At 45.7% G+C, this 22,386-nt stretch overlaps 1 protein-coding gene across 3 annotated transcripts in view; it reads right to left on the bottom strand.

Moving 5' to 3' along the window:
• PAPPA (pappalysin 1) overlaps positions 1–22,386 on the bottom strand; it is a 242,284-nt gene that overhangs the window by 104,609 nt on the left and 115,289 nt on the right. For all 3 annotated transcript variants that reach the window (XM_075905988.1, XM_075905990.1, XM_075905989.1), the window contains 2 exons: positions 13,952–14,080; positions 12,051–12,142 (listed from right to left, as the gene is read on the bottom strand). In XM_075905988.1, coding sequence (XP_075762103.1) covers positions 12,051–12,142; positions 13,952–14,080 — 221 coding nt within the window. The remainder of the gene's footprint in view (positions 1–12,050; positions 12,143–13,951; positions 14,081–22,386) is intronic.

Raw genomic sequence — 22,386 nt, 5'->3', positions numbered from 1 at the left:
CACTGTACTCAGCTCTCACTACATTTAAAAGGCAGTGCCGCAGCGGTCTGGACCTGGCATGAGCTGGGATTGAAACAGTCCCATCTCGCACTGGATCCCGGACCTACTCCCGCTGCAGTTCTGAAGTTTAAATATAATAGGAGCCGGGCTGCCTCCTCACCCGGCTCCTACTACATTTAAACTGCAGAGCCGCAGCAGCCCCTTATCGATTAATCGTGTACTCGATACAAATTGTACTGAGTACACGATTAGTCATTTACTTGATACTTAACATCTTGGCTGCGTCTACACTGGCATGATTTTGCACAAATACTTTTAACGGAAGAGTTTTTCCATTAAAAGTATTTGTGCAAGAGAGCATGTGCCTTTGCGCAAAAGCATCCGTGCCAGTGTAGACGCTCTCTTGCGCAAGAAAGCTCCGATGGCCATTTTAGCCATTGGGCTTTCTTGTGCAAGAAATTGATGTTACCTGTCTACACTGGCCTCCTGCGCAAGAACACTTGCGCAAGAGGACTTATCCCTGAGCAGGAGCATCAGAGTATTTGCACAAGAAGCACTGATTTTGTACATTACAACGTCAGTGTTCTTGCGCAAATACTCACGGCCAGTGTAAACAGGAGGCATGATTTTGCGCAAAAACGGCCACTTTTGTGCAAAATCTTGCTAATGTAGACACAGCCCTTTAGTTCCTGTCCATTCAAACATCAGCTGCTTTTGGGCAATTCTATCACATTCTAAAATAAAGAACTCCTCAGCACTGCTCTTGTCTGTCATTCTGCAAAATCTGGCAAGAGCCTTGGTTGGCCAGAACGTACTGGCAAAGCATGAAAGACTTTACCCAGATCCAACCATCAAATCTGATTATGCCAGGGACATTCATTTCTAGTGGAACAGGACAGAGATTCTTTGTAAGCCCCACAGCTGATGTTTCACCAACTCTGGAAGCAATGTTTTCCAGGCCAGGAGGGTGGCAAAGACTGGATGTTTACAAAGTAAGGCAGGAAAAGAAGCAAGACGTGACACTGAATGCAATCACATTTGACCAAGCAATAATCTCTTCTTCTGAGAGATCCCTAGTGAGGAAAACCTGATATTTTTAATTGATATTTCTTTCCTAGCTGCCTGTTTCACCAATCACGTCTCAGACAGCAATGTACAGGGAACATGAGGATTGATATTATTTATTTCTACTCTGCTAGGTCTTGGTCAGGATCAAGGCTAACTGTGCTAAGGTTACAGACACATATGGGAAGGCCTGGTCTACAGCTACATGGCCTGACACGGGTACTGTGAAGCTTATCACTGGATGAGTACTAAGCCAAAACACAATTGATGAAGAACCTACAAGCCTTTATGCAGAACTCCCTCTAATTTTTACCATCTATGTGTGGAATAAATTTTGTTATTTACACCAAGGCATATGCAGATGGGCACCACCAATAGAAACACATACTGCTGGCTCTGGGTGCTCTGCTAATCAGCTGGGTGGCTTTTGAATCTCTCCTGGGTGGCCACTCAGCTTACAGGGAATGCTGCCTCTAGGACAGTTGACACTTCCTCCCAAATTATTTGCAGTGGACTCTTCTTTTCATGTTATTTATCAAGGACCAAATGAGGTGGAAAGCAGAATGCACTTGTCTAGGAGTTACCAGATCTTGTGTGGTAGCAGGAAGCAGCACCTGTTATTTTTCACCTCTTGAGAGCCAGAGAGAACCTAGACTCTAACTATGTCTAGTAGCCTCAACAAAGAATCCACTTTATCTTCCTTATGTCTAAATCCGGTCTCCTTCCTAACCATGCTCCATCTGCCCTTTCCTGACATTCCCTTTCACTGTATCAGGCCCACGTTCCTTTGTACAACAGGGTTCATCTCATCTCCTGGTACCAGTTTCACTTCCAACTATAGTTTCTCTCTGTTGCTAGTTGCTTGTTTCTCGTACAGTGTTAACTATCAGAGTTGCTTTTAAGTTTGAAGTTGTGTCTAATTTGAACTGCTCAACCTGGAAGGGGTCCTGAAGTGGAGCAGCTGCGGACTGCAAGCAAGAGTGACATCAAATAATTAATACAGATGCCAAAATAAAATAAAAATCTGGAACAGCAAAACTGCTGCAGGGGCAGCAGTTGGGAATGGGAGATGGTGTCTCTCTGGAGGTTTTGATGCACATGCCCAAAGACCCTGAACTGAACCCTGAAGAAAGCCAAAGTAATAATCCAGGCAATCTGAGTTCCCTTCCCCCAACCAAACCATCAGTTCAGGCACTGGAATTTTTATGCCAGATCTTGCCCGTTTTTCTATCTGCTTAGTACTGTTGGCAGGAGAAAAACTGCGTAGCCAGCTGACAGCAATGCACCGGAACAGAACCATCTCCAAATGGCACCTGAGAGATGCCCAAGAAATATCTGATAAACGCTGCAGACCCTGGTGTAGGGGATGTGTCTAGGGAAACAGGTACAGCAAGACCACTGCTGCTTTCCAGGGAGCCCCAGCTTTGACCAGACTTTGCAACCCATAGCAGACCTTAGTGTCTCCATTTTACTGGGGCGAACATGTTGGGGGGAGGACATAAAGCCATCTTGCGCATGGCTCCCCATGCACAGCTTTCCCCTGGCAGAAAATTCCATGCTGAGTGTCCGATTTTTCACTAAAACCACAAGGAGCACCCTCCCCCCCCCCCCCCGCACCTTAAAGCCTAACCAATTTACTTAGGCATAAGCTTTTGTGAGTGAAGACCCATTTCATCCGATGTACCTGATGAAGTGAGTCTTTGCCTATCAGGAAGGATCGTGGTTACCTGACCAGGGAGAGGTTAGAGCTTTATGCCAGGGAAACTGATTAAGTCTGGGACACATCAGGAAGCAGACATGCAGGATACAGACTTATCTGCAATGGGCAGTCTTCCACACTGTGGGAAAAATATAAGAGCTACCCAATTCATGGCACAGAGCACATCCTCAGACGAGGCCTTTAATGTCCAAGCAGAATGGTCAAAGTGCTGGGGACAGACACCCAGAGCAGCTTCCTGTTTTCAGCTCAGAATACAGTGATTGGCACTAGAATAGTCTTCTTTTGTACATTAACTGCTCTTTTTTTGAAAGGCTGGACAAAAAAGGAGTATTTTTAAGCTCAGCTGTTTATTTAGGGATTGTTCCAACTACAACAAGCCTTGTGCCTCATAGCTATTCCTCCAAAAAAAGGGGAGGGGGGCAAAAATGTGCACACATTGTCTAAGAGTAACAGATTCTTGGAACAGAGCAGCCATCAAATCTTAACTCCTAAAGGTCTGTTTGACCTTCATATGGAGGCTCAGGCAGATGGCAATTGGCATACAGGTCTTTCCAATCCCCAGAGAAAATGGTCAGCGTTATTAAGGCCAAATCACGGTCTCTCCAAAGTCAACAGGAAAAAACAAACAAACAAAACCCACTGCACTCCATAAAACCAGGATTAGATCCATTAGTAAATAATCTGCACTGGGTTATTTAATTTATTACATTTAATCTGCATTTCTGGCTACCAAACTCTCATTAACAGACAAGCAGGTAGTTGTCCAGAGGCTCCCATATTAAAACTTGAATTGGTGCCACTGGCTACTCTTAAGTTCTAGGCCTTGGAGGTTAGATTCTGCCTCACTCAAATCAACAGGCATTTTACCATGCGCTTCAGTGGGAAGAGACTCAAGCCTGAATGGCCAGGAAGTCTCTTCTCATTCATTTGGACCAATCCGGGGAGAGTTACGTTTCTTTATTCAATACAAAGTTTCTGATCAATTCCCCCTTTTCTAAATATTTTAACTGAATAGAGGGAAAATGGTTGAACAGGAAACATGGAAATTGCATGGAATAAAGTCTTATCTCAGTAACTTGTGAATTTTTTCATCAATGAAATAAACAGACAGACACTCTTATTAATGAAGTAAATGTGGATGTCGCACCCAGGGAATATTCCAAGGCCAGGGTAAAATGTATTCTGAACTGAAAGGGCAAACACAAGCAGTGTGTAGTATTGTCTTTCGATTATTCAACTACTTCCGATCAACTCGGCCTGGCCTCCCCCGGCTTCTCCTTTGACTACAGTGACGAGGATCTTTAGTATAATGTAGTGGCTTGAGCTCAACATACTAACTATATAATTCATCTGTGTGCTACAGAGTGCAGATAAAATTAAAACTCACCTGCAGTCAGGGGGATTAAAACCTTAAAATGTCACCATCCCCCAAATACTTTTAACTAAAAGAGATTTTCTACAGCTAGCAGCAGTAGTAAGCTCGATATTGTTTCTGTAAACAATCAGCCCACATATTCTGTGGCTACATCTACACTGGCATGATTTTGAGCAAGAACTCTTTTGCGGAAGAGTTCTTGTGCAAAAACTCTTCCAGAAGAGAGCGTCTACACTGGCATGTGCCTTTGCGCAAGAGATGTGCTTTTGCGGAAGAGCATCCATGCTAGTGTAAATGCTCTCTTGTGCAAGAAAGCTCTAATGGCCATTTTAACCATAGGGCTTTCTTGCGCAAGAAATTCATGTTGCCTGTGTACACTGGCCTCTTCCGCAAGAACAGTTGCGCAAGAGGGCTTATTCCTGAGCAGGAGCATCATAGTTCTTGCTCAAGAAGCACTGATTTCATACATTAGAACATCAGTGTTCTTGTGCAAGAACTCGCGGCCAGTGTAGACAGACAGCAAGTTTTTACGCAAAAGCATCTGCTTTTGCGCAAGATCGCACCAATGTAGAAACAGCCTTTGAGTTCTAACCCTGCTTCCATCTCTCTCTATATATATTCTCTCAAGACACGAGAAGTCATTCTTCCATTCTACTCTGTGCTGATTGGGCCTCAACTGGAGTATTGTGTCCAGTTCTGGGCACCACATTCAAGGAAAGATGTGGAGAAATTGGAGAAGAGCAACAAAAATGACTAAAGGTCTCGAAAACATGACCTGTGAGGGAAAACTGAAAGAACTGGGCTTGTTTTGTTAAGAAAAGGGAAGACTGAGAGGGCACATGATAACAGCTCTCAAGTACCTAAAAGGGCATTACAAGGAAGATAGAAAAAATATTCTCCTTAATGCTAGGACAAGAAGCAATGGGCTTAAATTGCAGCAAAGGAGGTTTAGGTTGGACACAAGGAAAAAATTCGTAACTGTCAGGGTGGTTAAGCACTAGAATAAATTGCCTAGGGAGGTTGTGGAATCTCCATCACTGGAGATATTTTAGAGTAGGTTAGATAAACATCAGGGATGATCTAGATGTAAGGGCAGGGGTCTGGGCTTGAAGCCCCTTCCAGTTCTAGTGTTCTGTGATTCTACGTATGGGAAAGGCATTGACAATCTTTGTGCTTCTATCTGTCCATGAGCAATGGAGCTGATGATACACCGTTACTTCAGAGAGGGTGAGTGCAGATTCATTAACTAATCTGGAGACCACACTGAAAAGCGTTTCCGGTGGAGGTGGGTGATAGCCACAGGGGAAGGAGCTGTTTTGAACATGAATAAAGTTATTGGTGTGGCCCTTCCAGAATTTGCCTTACAGGCAGGGAAGTAACCTTTTGAGAAAAACAAAGCAGCATCATTCACGAAGAAAGTCAAACCACTGATAGGCGTGCTAAAAACTGCCCTGTTAATGACTGACACCGTATTATTGCTAACTTGCCAAATGAGTAATTACACATCTTGGAACATGCAGCCACATGATCCCGAGGGCTTCAGGAAATAGTGAGCTCCAAAGTATTTGCTGGAAGATGAATATTGGGGTTTGTGTGAATTTTGGCTGGTTAGCAAATTCATTTCCTTTCACTACGAGGTTCTATTATATTATTTTGTTAGCAGCAATACTTATTCTCCAAGGTACTTGTTCTGCATTTTGGCTATAGGACACCTTTGAGCTCTGCAAATCTGCACATATCCATTTTATATTCATGGATAGCAGATTTGGAGACGGATATCCGTTGCTCATTTTTGCAGATACAGATGGGGATGCAGATACAAATTTTGTATCTAGATCCCTGCAACTTTGTGGATATACACCAGATCTCCATGGTATCTGCATCCGCAGATATCGATGCAAATATCCACGACTCATTTTTGCAGATACAGATGCGAATACAAATGTTGTATCCAGTTAGGGCTCTACTTATGTAGCCTGATCCTGTGAGGTACTGAGCATTTCCTGCAAGAAACTGAGCACCCTCCACTCCACTGGTGCACTCAGCCCTTGCTGGATTTTACTGTTCTTAGAAGAAGAAAGCGCCATTAGCTACTGTACAGGGATGTGGAATTAGTTGTCAAAACCACATGTTCCTGTGCAGGAGAGGGGCTGTATGTGGAGCTGGGGAGAGGGGCGGGGGGCGGTGCAGGCTCAGTTTACTCTAAAAACATGCCCACAATGAATATGGATGGTCATCCATCAATTTATTTTAAGCACATTACGTCTCTGTAAAAAATAAAAAAGACATATAAAATTAGGTTTGTGTCACTCACTTAACATTGCATTTTCCCTAGAGGATCATGCTCCAAATAGAGATGATAGCAAGCTCATGAATATTCATTATTTCCCTGAATGCAATGCAGCCTAGGCAATGAGACAGGGGAGAAAGCTCTATGTAATGTATGGAGAATAGGCGAGGTAAAGGACAGATCCTTCACAAAGGGAAGATTTTAACTAGAAGGGGAGGCTTTTCCAAACAGGAAAGGAAAAGATGAGGACAGTAGAGGTAGAGCAATAAAGCTGAGGCCAAAGCATAAACGGGAAAGCAGCAGTATGAAAGTGACATCGTCGACGTAAAACACACACATCTCACAGAACCGTTCGTGCCTACCTCTGTGCCACGCAGCCCCCAAACCAGCTCTAACTGAAAGAGATTGGAGACAAAAAGCATCCCTTTTGATTTCCTGCAGTTTGTTTCCTCTTTGGCATTTGACAGCAAGAGGCCCTGATCCAGAGGACAAGTAATGAGGATTTCAATGGGACTCATCATGCGTTTCAAGTTACAATTACACGTCAAAGCTTGCCTTGGTGTGCAATCAGTTCCCCGAGTTGTTTATGAGGGATGCAAGAGGAAATTTAAGTAATAAATAAGAATTATAGTAAATGTGATTGTAAGAACATACACATTGCTGGGCAGACTCAGGGGTAGATGCGGAACCGGACACCACTTCTAAGTTATTTTTAAACTTGTCTATAGACCTTTACTATGTTTCTGCCATACTATTTTCTCATGGGTTTCTTTGCTATTCTTTGGTGTCTTTTGCAATATAGCCTTCTCTTCCTTCACAATGGTAGGAAGATGAATGTCCCACCATGCAGGCCTTTACTCGTGCAAGGAAGGACCAGCTGGTAGAGTTGCCAGTTGTCTGGTATTGAACCGGACAGTCCAGTATTTTTGCCTCCTGTCCTGTACAAACATTCAGAAAATACTGGACACCTAAAATGTCCAGTACTTTCTGATTTTTTCCTGGCCAGGAGGCAAAAATCCCAGGCTGTCTGGCTCAATATGGAGGCAGCCTGGCAACCCTAGTGCTTACCGGATGCAGGGAGCAGAGAGGCAAGATGATGGGCAGCCGCTGGCAGCCTGTGAGGGCCAAAAAGCCTCACCACGCAGTTTTTAAAGGGGCCATGTTGGTTTTTTTTTTTTTTTTTTGCTTAACAGCTGTTGGGGTCCTTTTTTTTTTTCTCAAACTTTTTCCTGGCGTGGGTTTTTCTTTCGGTGTTTTTTCTGAAACCATCCGGCAACCCTACCAGCCAGATAAGTAAAGTTTTGTAAAATGATGCCATTGGAGACTCTCCTCTTTGGACAACTGGTTTGAATAGTGTCCCCAAATCATTTCCAAGCCCATGAGGCCTCATTGTCAATATGAAACAGACCAGGGATCTGCATCTAACTACAGGACAGGTGCATGGGTCTGTGTCTCGCAATGGGGCACAGCTGGGATTTGCTTCTCCCCTGCAGCACACCATCAACAGGGCAGGTGAAACTTTCCTCCAGGCCAGGGACCAAATTTCAAACTCAATGGGGAAAGGAGGGATCCCTGAGCAAAAACCCACTGGTGGATGTGGGTAGAGAGAACAAAACTGGGGATGCAGAAGGGCTAATGACATTGCAGCATCACATTGAAAAGGAAGCACTGCCAGATGCTTTAATTAATTAATTTATTTATTCCACTGTCGGTATAAGAGCATCTTGCAAGAACTAAATGCTATTAATCTTATCTGTTTTCTTTTCTCAGCTTTATGTTCTCAGAAGGCCAGGACAGCCTGACAGTAAAGACCACACAGCTTTCTCCCCCGCCTCTCTCCTTCGTTAACCCCCCCCCCCCTCCAATGGCAAAGCAGATTGATCGCAGACTTATCTGATTATAAGAGGGAGGAGGAGGCGGAGGGGGGGAAGAAGCCTAACTGAGTTATAGGCACCAGTGCAAAGCGTCCAGAAAGCTGCTGTGTGCCATGTACACAAAACAAAGTGAATCCATCAGAGACAAAAATAAAAGGCCTGATGGTGGGAGATGCAGAGGGAAAACAGCAGATTTACTCTCGCCGGTGTTTGCTTGCTTAATTGCCTTTCTGCTCTAGCAAACAAAAGTGAGGACAGACCTCTCCGCAGAGGTGTGAATGCGCACGCTTCAGCCTTTTGTTAAACCCCTTTTCAGGGAGGCCTGGGGTACCTTTTAATTCTGAGACCCCTGCAAAACGTACAGTGCTTAGGGCCCAAATAATGTCTACTGCCAGCCGTGGAGCTTACTGCTGAGGGTAGGCCTGCTGCTGTCGCCAGGTGTCCGGTATTCTACCGGACAGTCAGGTATTTGCGCTCTTTGTCCGGTAAAAAAAATCAGAGAATACCGGACATGTGCAATGTCCGGTATTCTTTGATTTTTCCAGAATCTGATTTTCCAGAATCTTTGATTTTTCCAGCACTGGATGGAAGCCTGGTGTGGGTGGGGGGAGCGGCTGGAAGGCGGGGCCACAATCAGCTCTAGGAGCCTGTGATTGCGCAGAAGCCTGGCGGGGGCGGGGGGAGTGGCTGGGACTCCCCCGTCCCCACCAGGCTTCTGTGCAATCCCAGGCTCCCAGCGCTGATCGCGGCCCCGCCTCCCAGCTGGGACTCCCAGGCTGGGAGGTGGGGCCGCAATTGCTGCTCTTGGCACATCAGAAGCCTAGCGGGGGCGGGGGGAGTGGCTGGGAGTCCCAACCACTCCCCCCACCCCTCCCGCTTCTGATGCACCCAGCTGAGAGGTGAGGCCTTGATTGCTGCTCTGGGCGTGTCAGAAGCCTAGTGGGGGCAGGGCGAGCTGGGAGAGGCATTACTTATTATCCTGTGCTCCTTTTTTTTTTTTTTTTGCTTGACCAAAATACTGCGTGTCCGGTATTTTGGGGGGGACCATCTGGCAACCTTACTGGGCACAGGGGAAGCAGGCACTCTGCCTGACAGTATTGCAAGATCAGACCTTCGCCACACTGCAGCTTGGAGTCAAGGCCCCAGCCCACACGGACAAACTCACACTAGCTCCGCTCAAGACAGCATGCTAAAAATAGCAGTTTGGATATTGCAGCAAGACGGGTGTCTCAGGCTAGTGTCCTTGTCCAAGCCCGCCCAATCCCCGTATCTGCTGGCTAACATGGCCCACTGGCCCACACCACTATGTTTAGGAGGCTGTCTTGAGCAGAGCTAGCACGAGTCTGTCTGTGCAGGCTGGGAGGCTTGCACCCAATGTGTAGACACAAACTTGGGCCTCGTTTCAGCAAAGCACATACGCTTGGTAAGCAGGGATAGTTTACTTTGCTGGTGCTAACGAGCGCTATGATCACAGTCATGTCAGTAGAAAAGGACTCCCATGGGAAAGGACTATTTATTATTCTACAGCACCATGACGTGCTAGTCTCATAACATAACAGATGAAATGCGCCTGTTTCTCCGTCTCTTTTCCATTCCTTAAACCATAGGCCCAATCGCTCAGCCATTTCTCAAGCAAAACGCTCAACTGAAGAGTTTTGTTTGACTAAAGATGTCAGGGCCTGATTTGATGTTACCGGGCTTCCAAGAAGGTTCCGTTTTAGTTATGCCTTTTCATTATATATAAGTTTTCTTTTTTTAAAAAAACTCCTTTGCCCCATCCCAATGGTTCAGTGGTTTCTAATAAGATCATGCCTTATTTTGTGCTAAAATATGTCTGTCTGGTGGAAAGACCAGTATTGTGTCTGTCTAGACACTCATCACTGGTAATCCAGAGCCTATGGAAGCTAATTGGTGCCTTTGTAGATATCAGTGAATTTGACCCAAGCTCTTACTGACTCCACATACTGAAGATTTCACCAACAACTGGGTTCTATTTTGAAATGTTTTAAACTAGGACTTGTGCAAAACACCAGCTTTAACTCTGCACCTACTTATGAGAAATGAACAACTTTACATGTGCTCTGAAAATGTTGTGCTCTGAAAATGTTGCATTTTCACAATTCACCCCAAAACACCAAACACGCACAGAAGAAAAGACTGAATAATACTTCAAGCTGCAAAAATGGGTTTGTTATTTTATTTTCATTTTTTTTTTATCTCTGGTGTTAGAGGACAGGATTTTTGCTTACCTATATGTAGCTCTACTAAAATTCCTTGGGATGAACTGGGATAAAATAAAAAACAAACACACAAAACTTTGTGGCACTAAACAGAGCAACACGGCTACCTCTGTGAAACCAACCATTTCGGAGCTCAGAAAAGGTAAGGCTAAGAAGTTGTTTCACTTCCCATTTAAACAGGAGGTGCCTGAATACCATTCCTGAGGTCCTGGTTCAGCAAGGTACTCTAACCTGTGCCCACAAAAGCTAGTGATACCATCTACATGTTTTTCCAGTAATCATGTGAGTCGCCCCATTAAACTTTAAGCACAGGAATATTTTCATTGACTTCAATGGGCTATTCATGTGCTCAAAATTATGCATGCACCTAAGTAGATAGACTATGGTTGCGCAGTCTGTCCAAACAGGACCAGATTTGGAACTGCATAACATCACCTGAGCACGCCACCTCTCTTGGGATCTACAGTATGATTCTGCAGATTCAAGAAGTCCAAATGGTTCAAGAGAACATCCAAACCAAATGCTCTCTGAGGCTCATCCCTGAGCGAGGCTGCAACATGATTCCTTAACATAGCGCTCTAAGGGCAGCCTCCATATATAGCTCTGGAGTGGTGCAGCTGCATCACTGCAGCGTAGCTGGTAAAGATGCTCTATGCTGACAGGGGCAGGCATAATAAAACCAGCTCTGAGAGCAGCAGCAGCTATGCTGGTGGAAGCTCTCAGGTGGCCATAAGAATCGGCATAGATAGCCCAATATTAGTGTAACTTCTATCACTTGGGGGTGGTTTATTCACACCCCGGGGTAACATAAATTACACTGCCATAAGCTGCAGTGTAGATCAAGCCTTACACAAAAGCTGTAGTATAGATGGGCCCTCAGTTGCCCTTCTCTGCCCTCTTTTCTCCTCCAGGATTTAATAAATATGTTAAGCTCACAACTGCAACCCTGCAGACCTCAGATAGCTGGAACATCTTCTGGCCATTGTGTTTACATTTCCTGCTAATCAGGGCAAAGCAGGCTTGCAAACAAAATCTGATTAAGTAGTTTTCACCTCTGAAAAAAAGGGGATTAGCTGGACCTTTGATCCTCAGCTCTTGATTTGCATCTGAAAGCAGGTGTGACCTTAGCTGGGGTTGCTTCTGTTCCAAGTCCCTTCCCCTTCCCCTCCTTCCTCTGTTTACCAGAAAGGGTCAGTTCATAGCTTCTCCCCTAGCCTGAACCAAAAATGATGGCAGGGGATGGCCACCCACTGACTTCAATGGGTTTGGGCCTTAACCCAGCTGAAAATCCAAGCCAGTTACAAAACCACTAGAACCAATTTCCCATCCAAATGATTAGAAGCTGGGAAGGGACAGGCATTTTTCAAGCCCACAGATCCCACCTTTCTCTTTGCCCCTATGGCAACTCATCAGTAGGTCAGGGAGCTGCTGTTTCTTTTTGACTTGCGCCCCACCTTGGACAAAAGGGGCTCCGGACCAGACTTACCAAGGCAATTAAAAGATAGTTCCTGCCGACAAAAGAGGGAGCAGCCATCACCATTGATCTTATTCAGGTCATCACAGTCTTCCCCCAAATCTCTGCAGTCAGGAGACAAAACAAGGAATCAGAGGGGAAACCCTAAACCAAACCCTAACCCTGAAGGCTAGAACGTTAACAGGGTTAAAAAAATACCTAGATAGATTCATGGAGGTTAGGTCCATCCATGGCTATTGGCCAGGATGGGTGGGAATGGTATCCCTAACCTCCGTTTCTCTGGAAGTGGGAGACAGGGGAGAAATCACATGAGGATTACCTGTTGTGATCCCTCCCTCTGGAGCATCTGGTATTGGCCACTGTCAGCTGACTGGGCTAGATGGACCTTTGGTCTGACCCAGTCTGGCTGTTCTGATGTTCTTATTGTTCTTAACAGCTGCACTTCTCAACATTCTCTCAGTTCCTGGCTCATAACCTGCCGTGCATGCCATTGTGTGCTGGCCCTCCAAACACCTCTTCTCTCTCCTCCAGCTTTTACAGTTCTGGGATACCAGGGTACCCTTCCCCTTCTGTCATAGCTAGGCTCTGTTATTGCTTCCTGGCTAGAACATGAGCACTTTCCTTTATGGCTGCTGCTGATGACTCAGCAGGTGGGGGAAAGACAGCAGCTAAGTGATGAGAGGGGAGCCTGGAATGACAGGAATTGTGGAAGCACTTCATGCTCTATCAAAAAGGGCCAGGATATGGCCCTGGCAGTGCACCCGGACAGGGGAATAAAGAGGTGAAAGTGCCTTCCATGTGCTCAGACTGTAGGTAGCAGCATGTGATGGAGAGCTCCTGACAGAGAGTGGGTGGTATCCTGGCTCTGCTCCATTAAGCACGAAGGGGAAAGCCTCCTGAACCACAAAAAGCTCTGGCCCTGGTGATTCTCTGCCACCAGAAACCCCACAGGAGCAGGTACGGCAATGAAGGAGCAGACTGTGACACACTCTAGTTCTCGCTCTGCCCATGGGGCGGTGTGACTATGCATTACTCAAGCCATGGGGCAAAGCCGCAACTGATGTCCAGAGAATTTGCAGCACAACAGTATGGGCAGACAGCTCTAGTTTTCTCCTCCCAACTGCCCCAGATGTATCAATGACTTGGTGAGTTTTAGTTTCAGTGCATTGCCTTTAGGGCCTAGTATTGCGAACACTTGCTGCCAGGCCTGGTGCTTGAGAGCAGAAGTAGTCCCCTTCTTTCGACAGGAAGCTCTGATTCCCATGAGTCTGTTGTTAATTAATTACATTTCGTTTGGGCGCCGGGAGACTTTTGAGCAGGTGGCACTAGCGCTATATATTCAATACAGTAAAAACGAACGACAATTGCTAATCATTATTTTTATGATCAGTGGTCTGTTGATCAGCAGGCAAGGAGCGGGAGGAGTTGATTGAGAACCTGCACTGCCTAGCACTCCCTTGGAGCCCAAATCTGTCGTCTACAAATGCATCCCAGCTCCAGAGGCCTGCGGAGCAGCCTCACACACTGAGGTTGCCCTGGAAACCTGGCCTCCCATGTGCCAGCTGGATAAGCTGTCCATCAACCACCAGCCCACCTGGGACTTCGCACTTAATGACAGCACCGACGATGCTGTGAACATTTCTTTTTTGTCAGCAATTAACACCAAGAAATTTATATATATATACAGGTGTCAGGACAGCAGGACCTAACTAAATTCCAATTAAATGTTATCATCATGGTAACAATCCTTGTTTCTCTACCTCTGAGAGTCAGCCCAGGCTATGGAGATATCAGGTGATCAGAGACAAAAGCTGTAGTTATTACGTATGACGGGCAGTAATTTCCTTTCTAACCCCAATCTCTCGATCAACGGAAGCTGCACGGCTGTATCCATTTGCTTATTCCACACTTACTTTTGGATAATCCCATCTCCACAGTAGCCACTTCCATGAATATACACAGTCGTGGGAGAGGGTTCACTCTCCTCTGTCCCAGAAATAACGGCAACCTGGTACGTATACACGACACTGTCACTCAACTCCCTGCAACACAAGAGAGGAAACAGCAAGTGAGCAGCACAATACAATCAGTAACCCAGGTCAGGGAAGGGTCTGCTGAAACCGGGCCGGGCTTCTCAGAAAACTTCCTTAATTCAATCAGGCTCCTAAAACATTCCTGAGTCACTTGAATAGGATTACACGGGGCTAGTTTTCAGAAAGGCCCCTTCCTTTTTGTGGAAATAATCTGCGCCTGCATTCTTTCATGTTCAATTCAACAGCAAGCACAAATCAGAGTAGCTGTAGCTCTTAACTCCAGTACTTGATTTGCTCCCCAGATTTGCCCCTACAGCTGATCTTGTAGGTACAAAAATGTGGGTGCATTTTGCAGTTGTAAATTATTAAGGATACCAAAAAAGGGCCCACATTTTTCACAAAGGCCTGTGAGCTTCAGGGAGTTGTAATAACAGCAGAATAATATCGGCACAATAAATGTGAATTTGAAACTGCCCACCTCCCAGAAAAGATTCACACAAATTCTGCTTTTGGGCACACATGCAATTCCCACTGATCACTGAATGCCCATGCATCTGAGAGCAGCATTTGGCCTGTGTGTATGTGTATTTTCTATGTGTGCACACATTTGTATGGGTACACAAACTGAACACACATTCTGCACAGGAAAATATTTCTATAATAGAAATTCCATAGGAAAACTAACATTTTAAAAGTTCATGTTTGTTTCATGATGGGATGGGAAATTGGCCCTAGAGTACCAAGGCAGAGAGACTGGTACTAAATTAAGCATGGGGTGAGGATTATATTTATGAGTGAATAGGCTGCAGAGCACTGGGTGTGTGCATGAATATGACCTAGAGGAGTGAAAAGGAAAGTTCATATGGAGGAAGGACTGAGTGTGTCTAATTATGTGATCAAGGATTGCATGACAAGAGTAAATGCAGACAGTGTTATGGGTATGTCAGGGTAGAATGACTGCTGGGTTATTTTGTCCTAGTGTGCTTTGGCTTCTTCCAGCCACCAGACACAAAATGAGGTGGGAGACTTTTCCAACTGCAATGTGCTACCCACATGTGGAAAAGGATCAGACAACAGATGGCTCCCATCAGAGCAAGTGAATCTTGCAGTCTAGCTGTAGGGAAGGCGGCAGAAAGGACATTTCTCCACTGAACACTTCTTGGTCCTCTTGGCTAACTGTGGAGAACTAGAAACTATATAAGTTGGGGGTGGGGAACCTTTTTGGCGTCAGGAGCCACTGGCCCACCGAAAATCAGTTGCATGTGAGAAGCAAAAACAAAACAAAACCCCCTAAAAAACAAAAACAAAAAACCCTCTCTGATGTAGCCCCCAACATTCAGGGGCTGCATCCAGGCAAGCAGAGGGCTGCGTCTGGTCCCCAGGCCTGAGGTTCCCCACCCTAATACTCCTTAGGCACAGAAAGATGAAATAGCTTGCCTAAGGTCACAAGCTGGAGGCTGAGCCAGGAAGTGAACACAGTTCTCTTAGGCTACATCTAAACAGCAATTCCTCATCTTTAAATGCGCCCTTTATTTCGAAATATATTTAGAAATAACGGATGCAGTATTCCATCATCCCCGTGACCCTCTTTCCATGGACTTGTCAGAATAGCACTTTATTTTGAAATTTGGCACTGTGTAGGCAGCACTACATTTTGAAATAAGCTATTTCGAAATTACCTCAAAATAGCGCAAATTGCGTAGCTTACTTGGAGGTCAGGGTGCTGTGTAGACGCACCCTCAGTGCCCAGGACATTGCCCAGGCCTGTGCCTCAACTACAAAACCAATCATCTTCCCTATTTCCATCCCTGTGGCCCTTTCAGAAGGGTCTTCTGTACATACCGCTTGCAGCAAACTCTCTGCCTTAGCAATCCACCCAAGGAAATTCAATCTGTTTGTCAGAGTCCTCTGCGGTCAGAGGTAGATGTAACATTTCCAGCTCACGCAGGGCTAGATTAGAGTGACCCACAGAGGATGGAAAATGGGAGAGTGGGCTGCTCCAAGTGGCACTTCCAATTGAATACAAAATGCAGCCGATGCTTACATTAGGTGGAGCGACACCTGGGCTACAAACTCTGAGCGTATGTCTATACTGCAGAGCCTATATGAGTATAGATGTGCCAATATAGCCCTTAGTTTAGATGCAACATATACCAAGAGAAGGAGTATTTCAGTGGTGCTGGAACTATTTTTAAGAGAAGGGGTGATAAGCAGCACCCCACACACCTGTTCACCCCCTCACCACCCCAGGCTGGGGTCACACACCTAGGGTTGCTAGCTCTCCTGGACTGGATGCCATTTCAGCAATGGTGTCCAGTCCATCTGGTCTGGGAGAGCTGGGAAGCTAGCCACTGCTGGAGGTGGCTGCAGAGCCTGGGGGTGAGGGGAACCCTGGAGGGACTGCCGGGAGGCTGGGGCGTGGAGTTGGTGGAACTGACGGCGGGTCGACAGCAGGGTCAGCCCCTTTGTGAGGGAAAGCTGGGTGGAAAACCTGGGGGCGCTGCTGCTCCCCTTGAAGCCTTATTTCCTGAGCCTTTGCTTTCCCATGGTAAGAACACTATTCCCCGAATGACATTCCCTGAAGCCCTCTTCTGTGTCATAGCTGTGTCTACACTGGGGTTTTGCTGGCATGTGTTTTTCACACCTCTGCTGACACTGCTATGGTGATATAAGCTTGAAGTGCAGATCTGGCCTTTTCACTCACATGTCTTAGGCCAAAATGCTTTGCAATTAACGGGAAATCTCTTACTCAAGTTTGGCTTACCGAGAGTGGCATTTCAGCATCTCCCAACTGGGACTTAGGTTGCATTAACTTGTCCATTGCTGTTTGTCACAGTCTGTGTGTGGTTGTTTAATGCTCTGGCATGCCTTTAGAGTGCCAAACTTGGAGAAAAACATGCATGTTTTAAAGTGGCTATGCATAGCACATGGGGCAGTAATATGCAAGCTGTGACCGTAAGTACAGCGTACACAAAGAAAAACAGATTTACAGAATGAAAGATACAATGCTGTTGCATTTTCTTCCAGGTATGAGGAAGGTTAATGAGCACTCAAGTGGATATTACACTGAGTGTATCTGGAGATGTCAACAACACAAGCTTTTTTTCCTGGGCATTGATATGAGCAAGATTTTGACCATTTATTTTTCCTTCTGCCTTCTCACTGATCCGAAGGGACAGCAATAATGATAATGCACACTTTCCACTCCTCTGTCAATCCGCTCTGATGCATGGCTGTTTTACATGATGGTACTTAAGGAAGTGATGCCGAAGAGCATCGTTAATATTAAGGATATGAGCAACTGCTCTTTCAAATTTATACCTATGGTCTTTTAATGACCTTTTCCAGGACTGAGTAAAGGGTATTGATCACTCTGGCTTCCGCTCAGGGGGAGGCACTATTACTGAAAAGCACTGACTCAAGCCCTCCATTCAGAGGAGGAGTTAGAACACTGTGTGTGAAACTCTGCCAGGGCTGCTTTTCCTCTCTTCAGCAGCAAAGGAGACCTTGGGAGACTGAGACACAGAGGTCTTGCTTTTTCTCTTTCTTTTGGGGAGGGTGGGCAGTTGAGTTAAAGTTTTGCTTTGTCCCTTGGAAGTGACCTCATCAGCCCCCTCCCCTGTTTTCATTTTAGCCAGCGTGTTCCTATAACTTTCAGAAGTTCTCCCTGAAGCTACCGGGATAGTGGGAGCTCCCCACCCAAGTAGAGATGACATAAGGGAGAGCAGATTTTACAGTTGCAGCACACACTCTCCTGAAAACTCACAGGTGTGTGTGCCTGTGTACATCCCTGGTAGGGTGTTCAGCACCTTTATCCGAGCTAGCTCCTCCTCCTACTCTGCCAGTGGAAAACAGCTCCACTCTAAATGTCACCTGTTTGGTTATGCTGGGGAAAGGCAGCTCCCTGCACCCCCTCTTCACTCTGCAAGGGTGAAGAGAGCGAGAGAGATTTTTAACTAAAAAGTTCCCCCTTTGCATTGCAACTGATAATCTCTGAGCCCATCCCAGCTTCTGCCCCCAGAGAGCATGAATTTCCATAAAATAAGGAATGCTACAAGAAAGGCTAAGGAGGTCTCCTATCATGTAAATGTCCCAAGTGCCTGCTACCAAATTCCAGCTGCCTCCAGCAAGGGTGCATGGAGGGGTACAAGAAATCTCTTCATTGCTTTTCCGCAGGCCAGGCTTTATTTGCTCCTAAATGGAGATTTAGTCCCCCAAAAGCCTGGGTCCGGCTCTTCCAAAAATGTTGGTCTCTGAACATTTGTTCTCTTCCTGTCCTCCTTTTACCCCTTCCTTCCACATGTCCCAGCTGAACCCTTGCTTTCCTCCAGCACCTTCACCCCTGGATTTCTTCTTTAGCAGTGATGCTTAGCCCATCAAAGCAAGAAGCCGGTTGGCAGCAACCAGCTGTGGCTGGGGCCTTCACTTTCCCTGGCTGCTGTACCTTGGACCAGCTGCTCCAAGGTGGGACAACTATGGTCACAAAGTCTGAACCCTGAAGAGCTGAAGATCTTCCATTGTTCCACCTCAGTTCTCCACAGGCATGTCGCTGCCCAGAATTATGGCACTTTAAGTAGGTCTACCATGTGGCTGTCTTGTACAATGAACACCTGAGTGCAGGTAAGGAGCCCTTTTCATGCCAATTCTTGCCATGTTCATATTTGAAAGGCTCATCCCCAGCTTTGGTCAAGGGTCCTGAAGTGCTTAGAGAACACATTACACTAGAGAGCTAGCCATATTCAGGCTGAAGCACAATGGTGGGGCTCAGACCAGCTCGTAGAGGTCCAGCTGCCACAAAAGCCATTACATTTGGCAATAGGAGGCCTGATCCTGACTGACTGAAACCAATGGCAGTTTTCCCTTTAGCTTCCATAGGCATAGGTCTCTGGTCACAAATTGGAATGAAAGTCGGGTGAGATTTAATGGGAGGTAGGCGCTTAGAGACCTTTAAAAACTTTACCCATAGAAACTTAACTCCCTTGTGGTGTGTTAGCAGGAGAACTTCTAAGTCTGCACTGCTCTTCTTGATTAATGTGATTATTATTCATTAGCTATACTACAGTAATGGCTCCAACTGGGATCCAAGTACCATTGTGCCAGGCACTGTGCCAACCCAAAAGGGGAGAGAGTTCCTCTCCCAGGGAGCTTACCAGCGAAACAGGCAAGAAACACAAGGTGAAAGGAAAACAGAGGCACAAGGAGAAGCACTCTGCCAAAGTTCAAATGCTATTCAGACCCATGTTTAGGCACCAAAATAAGTTATTTATTTAAGTTAATGGGAGCTGAGGGAGCTCCATACTCCGTAGCTCAGATAAGATGTTCTGCCGGAAAGAAACTACGTTCGATAAAATAGCAGAGAATCAGCTGCCGCTTTGTCTGTGGTCAAGCGTGCTCCTGGATTACTGAGAGCTGCTCTGACCTTTCTTCAAACTTAGAGCGAGAGTCTTTCAACTTTACTTCCACGGTTGTAAGATGAGCACCTAGGAAGTGTCACTGGGGCTTTTCGCACCCCCCACGTCCAAGGATGCTTCCAAAAGCTCTTTCTATAACAGACCTGCCTCAGAGGAGAGGTCACTTTAGGACGCTTCCCCCCTTTTGCCAGCACACTCTCGCTCTCACTTTTAAATAAAAATGGTATGAGAGGTATGGCAGAAGACAATGAAGAGAATTCCTGTCGGATTCTGAAGCTGGAAGGGGGGTGGGATTTTGTAAACAAAAGAAGGACGTCAAAAATCCCGCGTTCTTGCACTTGTCTATTATTTCAGCTGCCGTCAGCTCTGTAGCTGTTTGGATAAGCCAAGCGACATGGCAGGTGCAAGGGCCTCAAAACAAGCTTCCCGCCTCTCTCCTTGGCACCAAGTTGATTTAGAAGAAATGAATGCCAAGGAGGCTGCTGTGGAAGACAGGCCAGGTCCTAATGGGGGGATTGGGTTTATGCTCTGTCCTGTGGCTTTTACAAGGAGAACAGAACAAGTTAGTAGCTGGACTAAATGAACCTGACAGACCTGGGCAGTGCTCCCTCTGGAGCAGAGAATGGAGATGACAGGGTGGATTTTACCCTGTACCTCTGCCTGAAACTCAAATTAATTCTGAACAGGAGTTTCACAGAATGGCAAGGATGAAAACAGGCTCAGTTTGAGCTGAGATTCACCCTGGAGTAGCCTCAATCTTAATTAACTTAGTAGTAGTAATATTGGTATTAATTATTTGTATTACAGTATCACCCAAAGGTCCCAGCATAGATCAGGGCCCCATTGTGCTGGTGTTGCACAGATACATGGCAGGAGAAAGCTCCTGCCTTGAAGAGATTATAAGTGAAAGAGACAAGAGACACATAGGTTAGGTTGGAAAAACAGAGGCACTGACATGTGAAGTGACTTGCCCAAGGCCACAGAGCAGCTCAGTAGCAAAATGAAGCATAGACTCCTCTCTTCTGAGTTCCAACTAAGTGTCCTGTCCACTAGACTACACTTCATCTCCTGCCCCTGACATATCATCTGCAGCATGCTCTTGCTGTGGAACAGGACTGTCTCCCTAGTAATTACCCTAATTATGTGGTACTGCGTCCCAGTGAAAGCCAGTTTGGAAGTGAGAATAGGGAGTAGAAAAGAGAAGAGGAGGGTTACAGAAGTGTTGTAAGCAAGACACAAGAAGTAATTCTGCTCTGCTCTGTGCTGATGATCCTCAGATGTGTCCAGTGCTGGGCACCACAATTTAGGAAAGATGTGGAGAAAATGGAGAAGGTCCAGAGAAATGCAACAAAAATGATTAAAGGTCTAGAAAACATGACCTATGAGGGAAGATTGAAAGAATGGGTTTTGTTTAGTCAGGAAAAGAGAAGACCAAGAGGGAACACGATAACAGCTTTCAAGTACCAAAAGGTTGTTACAAGGAGGAGTAAGAAAAATGATTTTCCTTAACCTCTGAGGATAGGACAAGAAGCAACGGGCTTAAATTTCAGCAAGGGAGGTTTAAGCTGGACATTAGGCAAAGCTTCCTAATTGTTAAGGTGGCTAAGCACTGGAATAAATTGCCTAGGGAGGTGATGGAATCTCCATCACTGGAGATTTTTAAGAGCAGCTAAGCAGCTGACCCGTGGAGTCTAACTTGTTTGTCCATTCACCATGGAGAGTGGTTTTCCATGCAGTATGTAAGAGGTGCCCATGCCCTGCTGATCCGCTCAGCAGTTGGTCTTAACCCTACCTGGGGAAATAACAAAAATGCCTCTAGTTGACATCTCAGCTTTGTATAGCACCTTTTGTACTACCAAGTGGATCTAGCAGTCCAGAGTTCGACCTTTCCATTGACCTCCACAGACACTAGATCAGGCCCTCAGCCAACTTTCTTTTTAACCCTCTCTTGGCAAGCTACTTCTGGTACTGCATCAACAGCAACAGCCTACCCACTTCTGCAATGCCAGGAAGCCTATGTGTCTCACCTAGGACGTCCCAGATATTAACGATAAAGCAATGACCAGATAAATTAGAAACAGGTGTTGGTGAGTGATATGTGTTTATATACCACTGGCCACAATGACACATGAAAATAAGATTAAAAATAGACATAAGAATTTAGGAACAGCAACACTGTGTCAAACCAAGGGTCCATCTAGCCCAGTATCCTGCCTTCCGACAGTGGCCAAGGCCAGATGCCCCCAGAGGGAGTGAACAGAACAGAGAATCATCAAGTGATCCCTCTCCTATCACCCATTTCCAGCCTCTGATAAACAGAGGCTAGGGACACCATTCTTACCCATCTTGGCTAATAAATATGGATGGACTTATCTTCCATGAATTTATCTGGTTCTTTTTTAAACCCTATTAAAGTCCTGGTCTTCACAACATCCTCTGGCAAGGAGTTCTACATGTTGACTGTGCGTTGTGTGAAGAAATACTTTATTTTGTTTGTTATGTTCGGGTACGTCTACACTTGCTCCCTAGTTTGAGCTAGGGATGCAAATTTAGGTGACCGAAATTGCTAATGAAGTGGGGATTTAAATATCCCATGCTTCATTAGCATGATCTCAAAACATGAGGAGTAACATTAGTTCGAACCAAGGGGTTTGGTTCAAACTAACGCGTCCTGGCGCGCACTTCCTGGTTTGAATCAGCTGTTGAGCAGAGTAATGCGCTGGCAAGATCATGCTAATGAAGTGCGGAATATTTAAATCACCGCTTCATTAGCAATTTTGGTCACCTAAATTTGCATCCCTCGAATTAGGGAGCAAGTGTAGACGTACCCTTAGTTTCTACTGTCAGTTGCACTGGTATAAATCCAGAGTAACACCACTTACTTCAGAACCATCACCCCAGACT

The sequence above is a fragment of the Pelodiscus sinensis genome, chromosome 22, assembly GCF_049634645.1.
Source record: "Pelodiscus sinensis isolate JC-2024 chromosome 22, ASM4963464v1, whole genome shotgun sequence".
Lineage (NCBI taxonomy): Eukaryota > Metazoa > Chordata > Testudines > Trionychidae > Pelodiscus > Pelodiscus sinensis.
The sequence above is the reverse complement of the archived record's forward strand: the minus strand, read 5'-3'. Positions and strand labels throughout refer to the sequence as shown.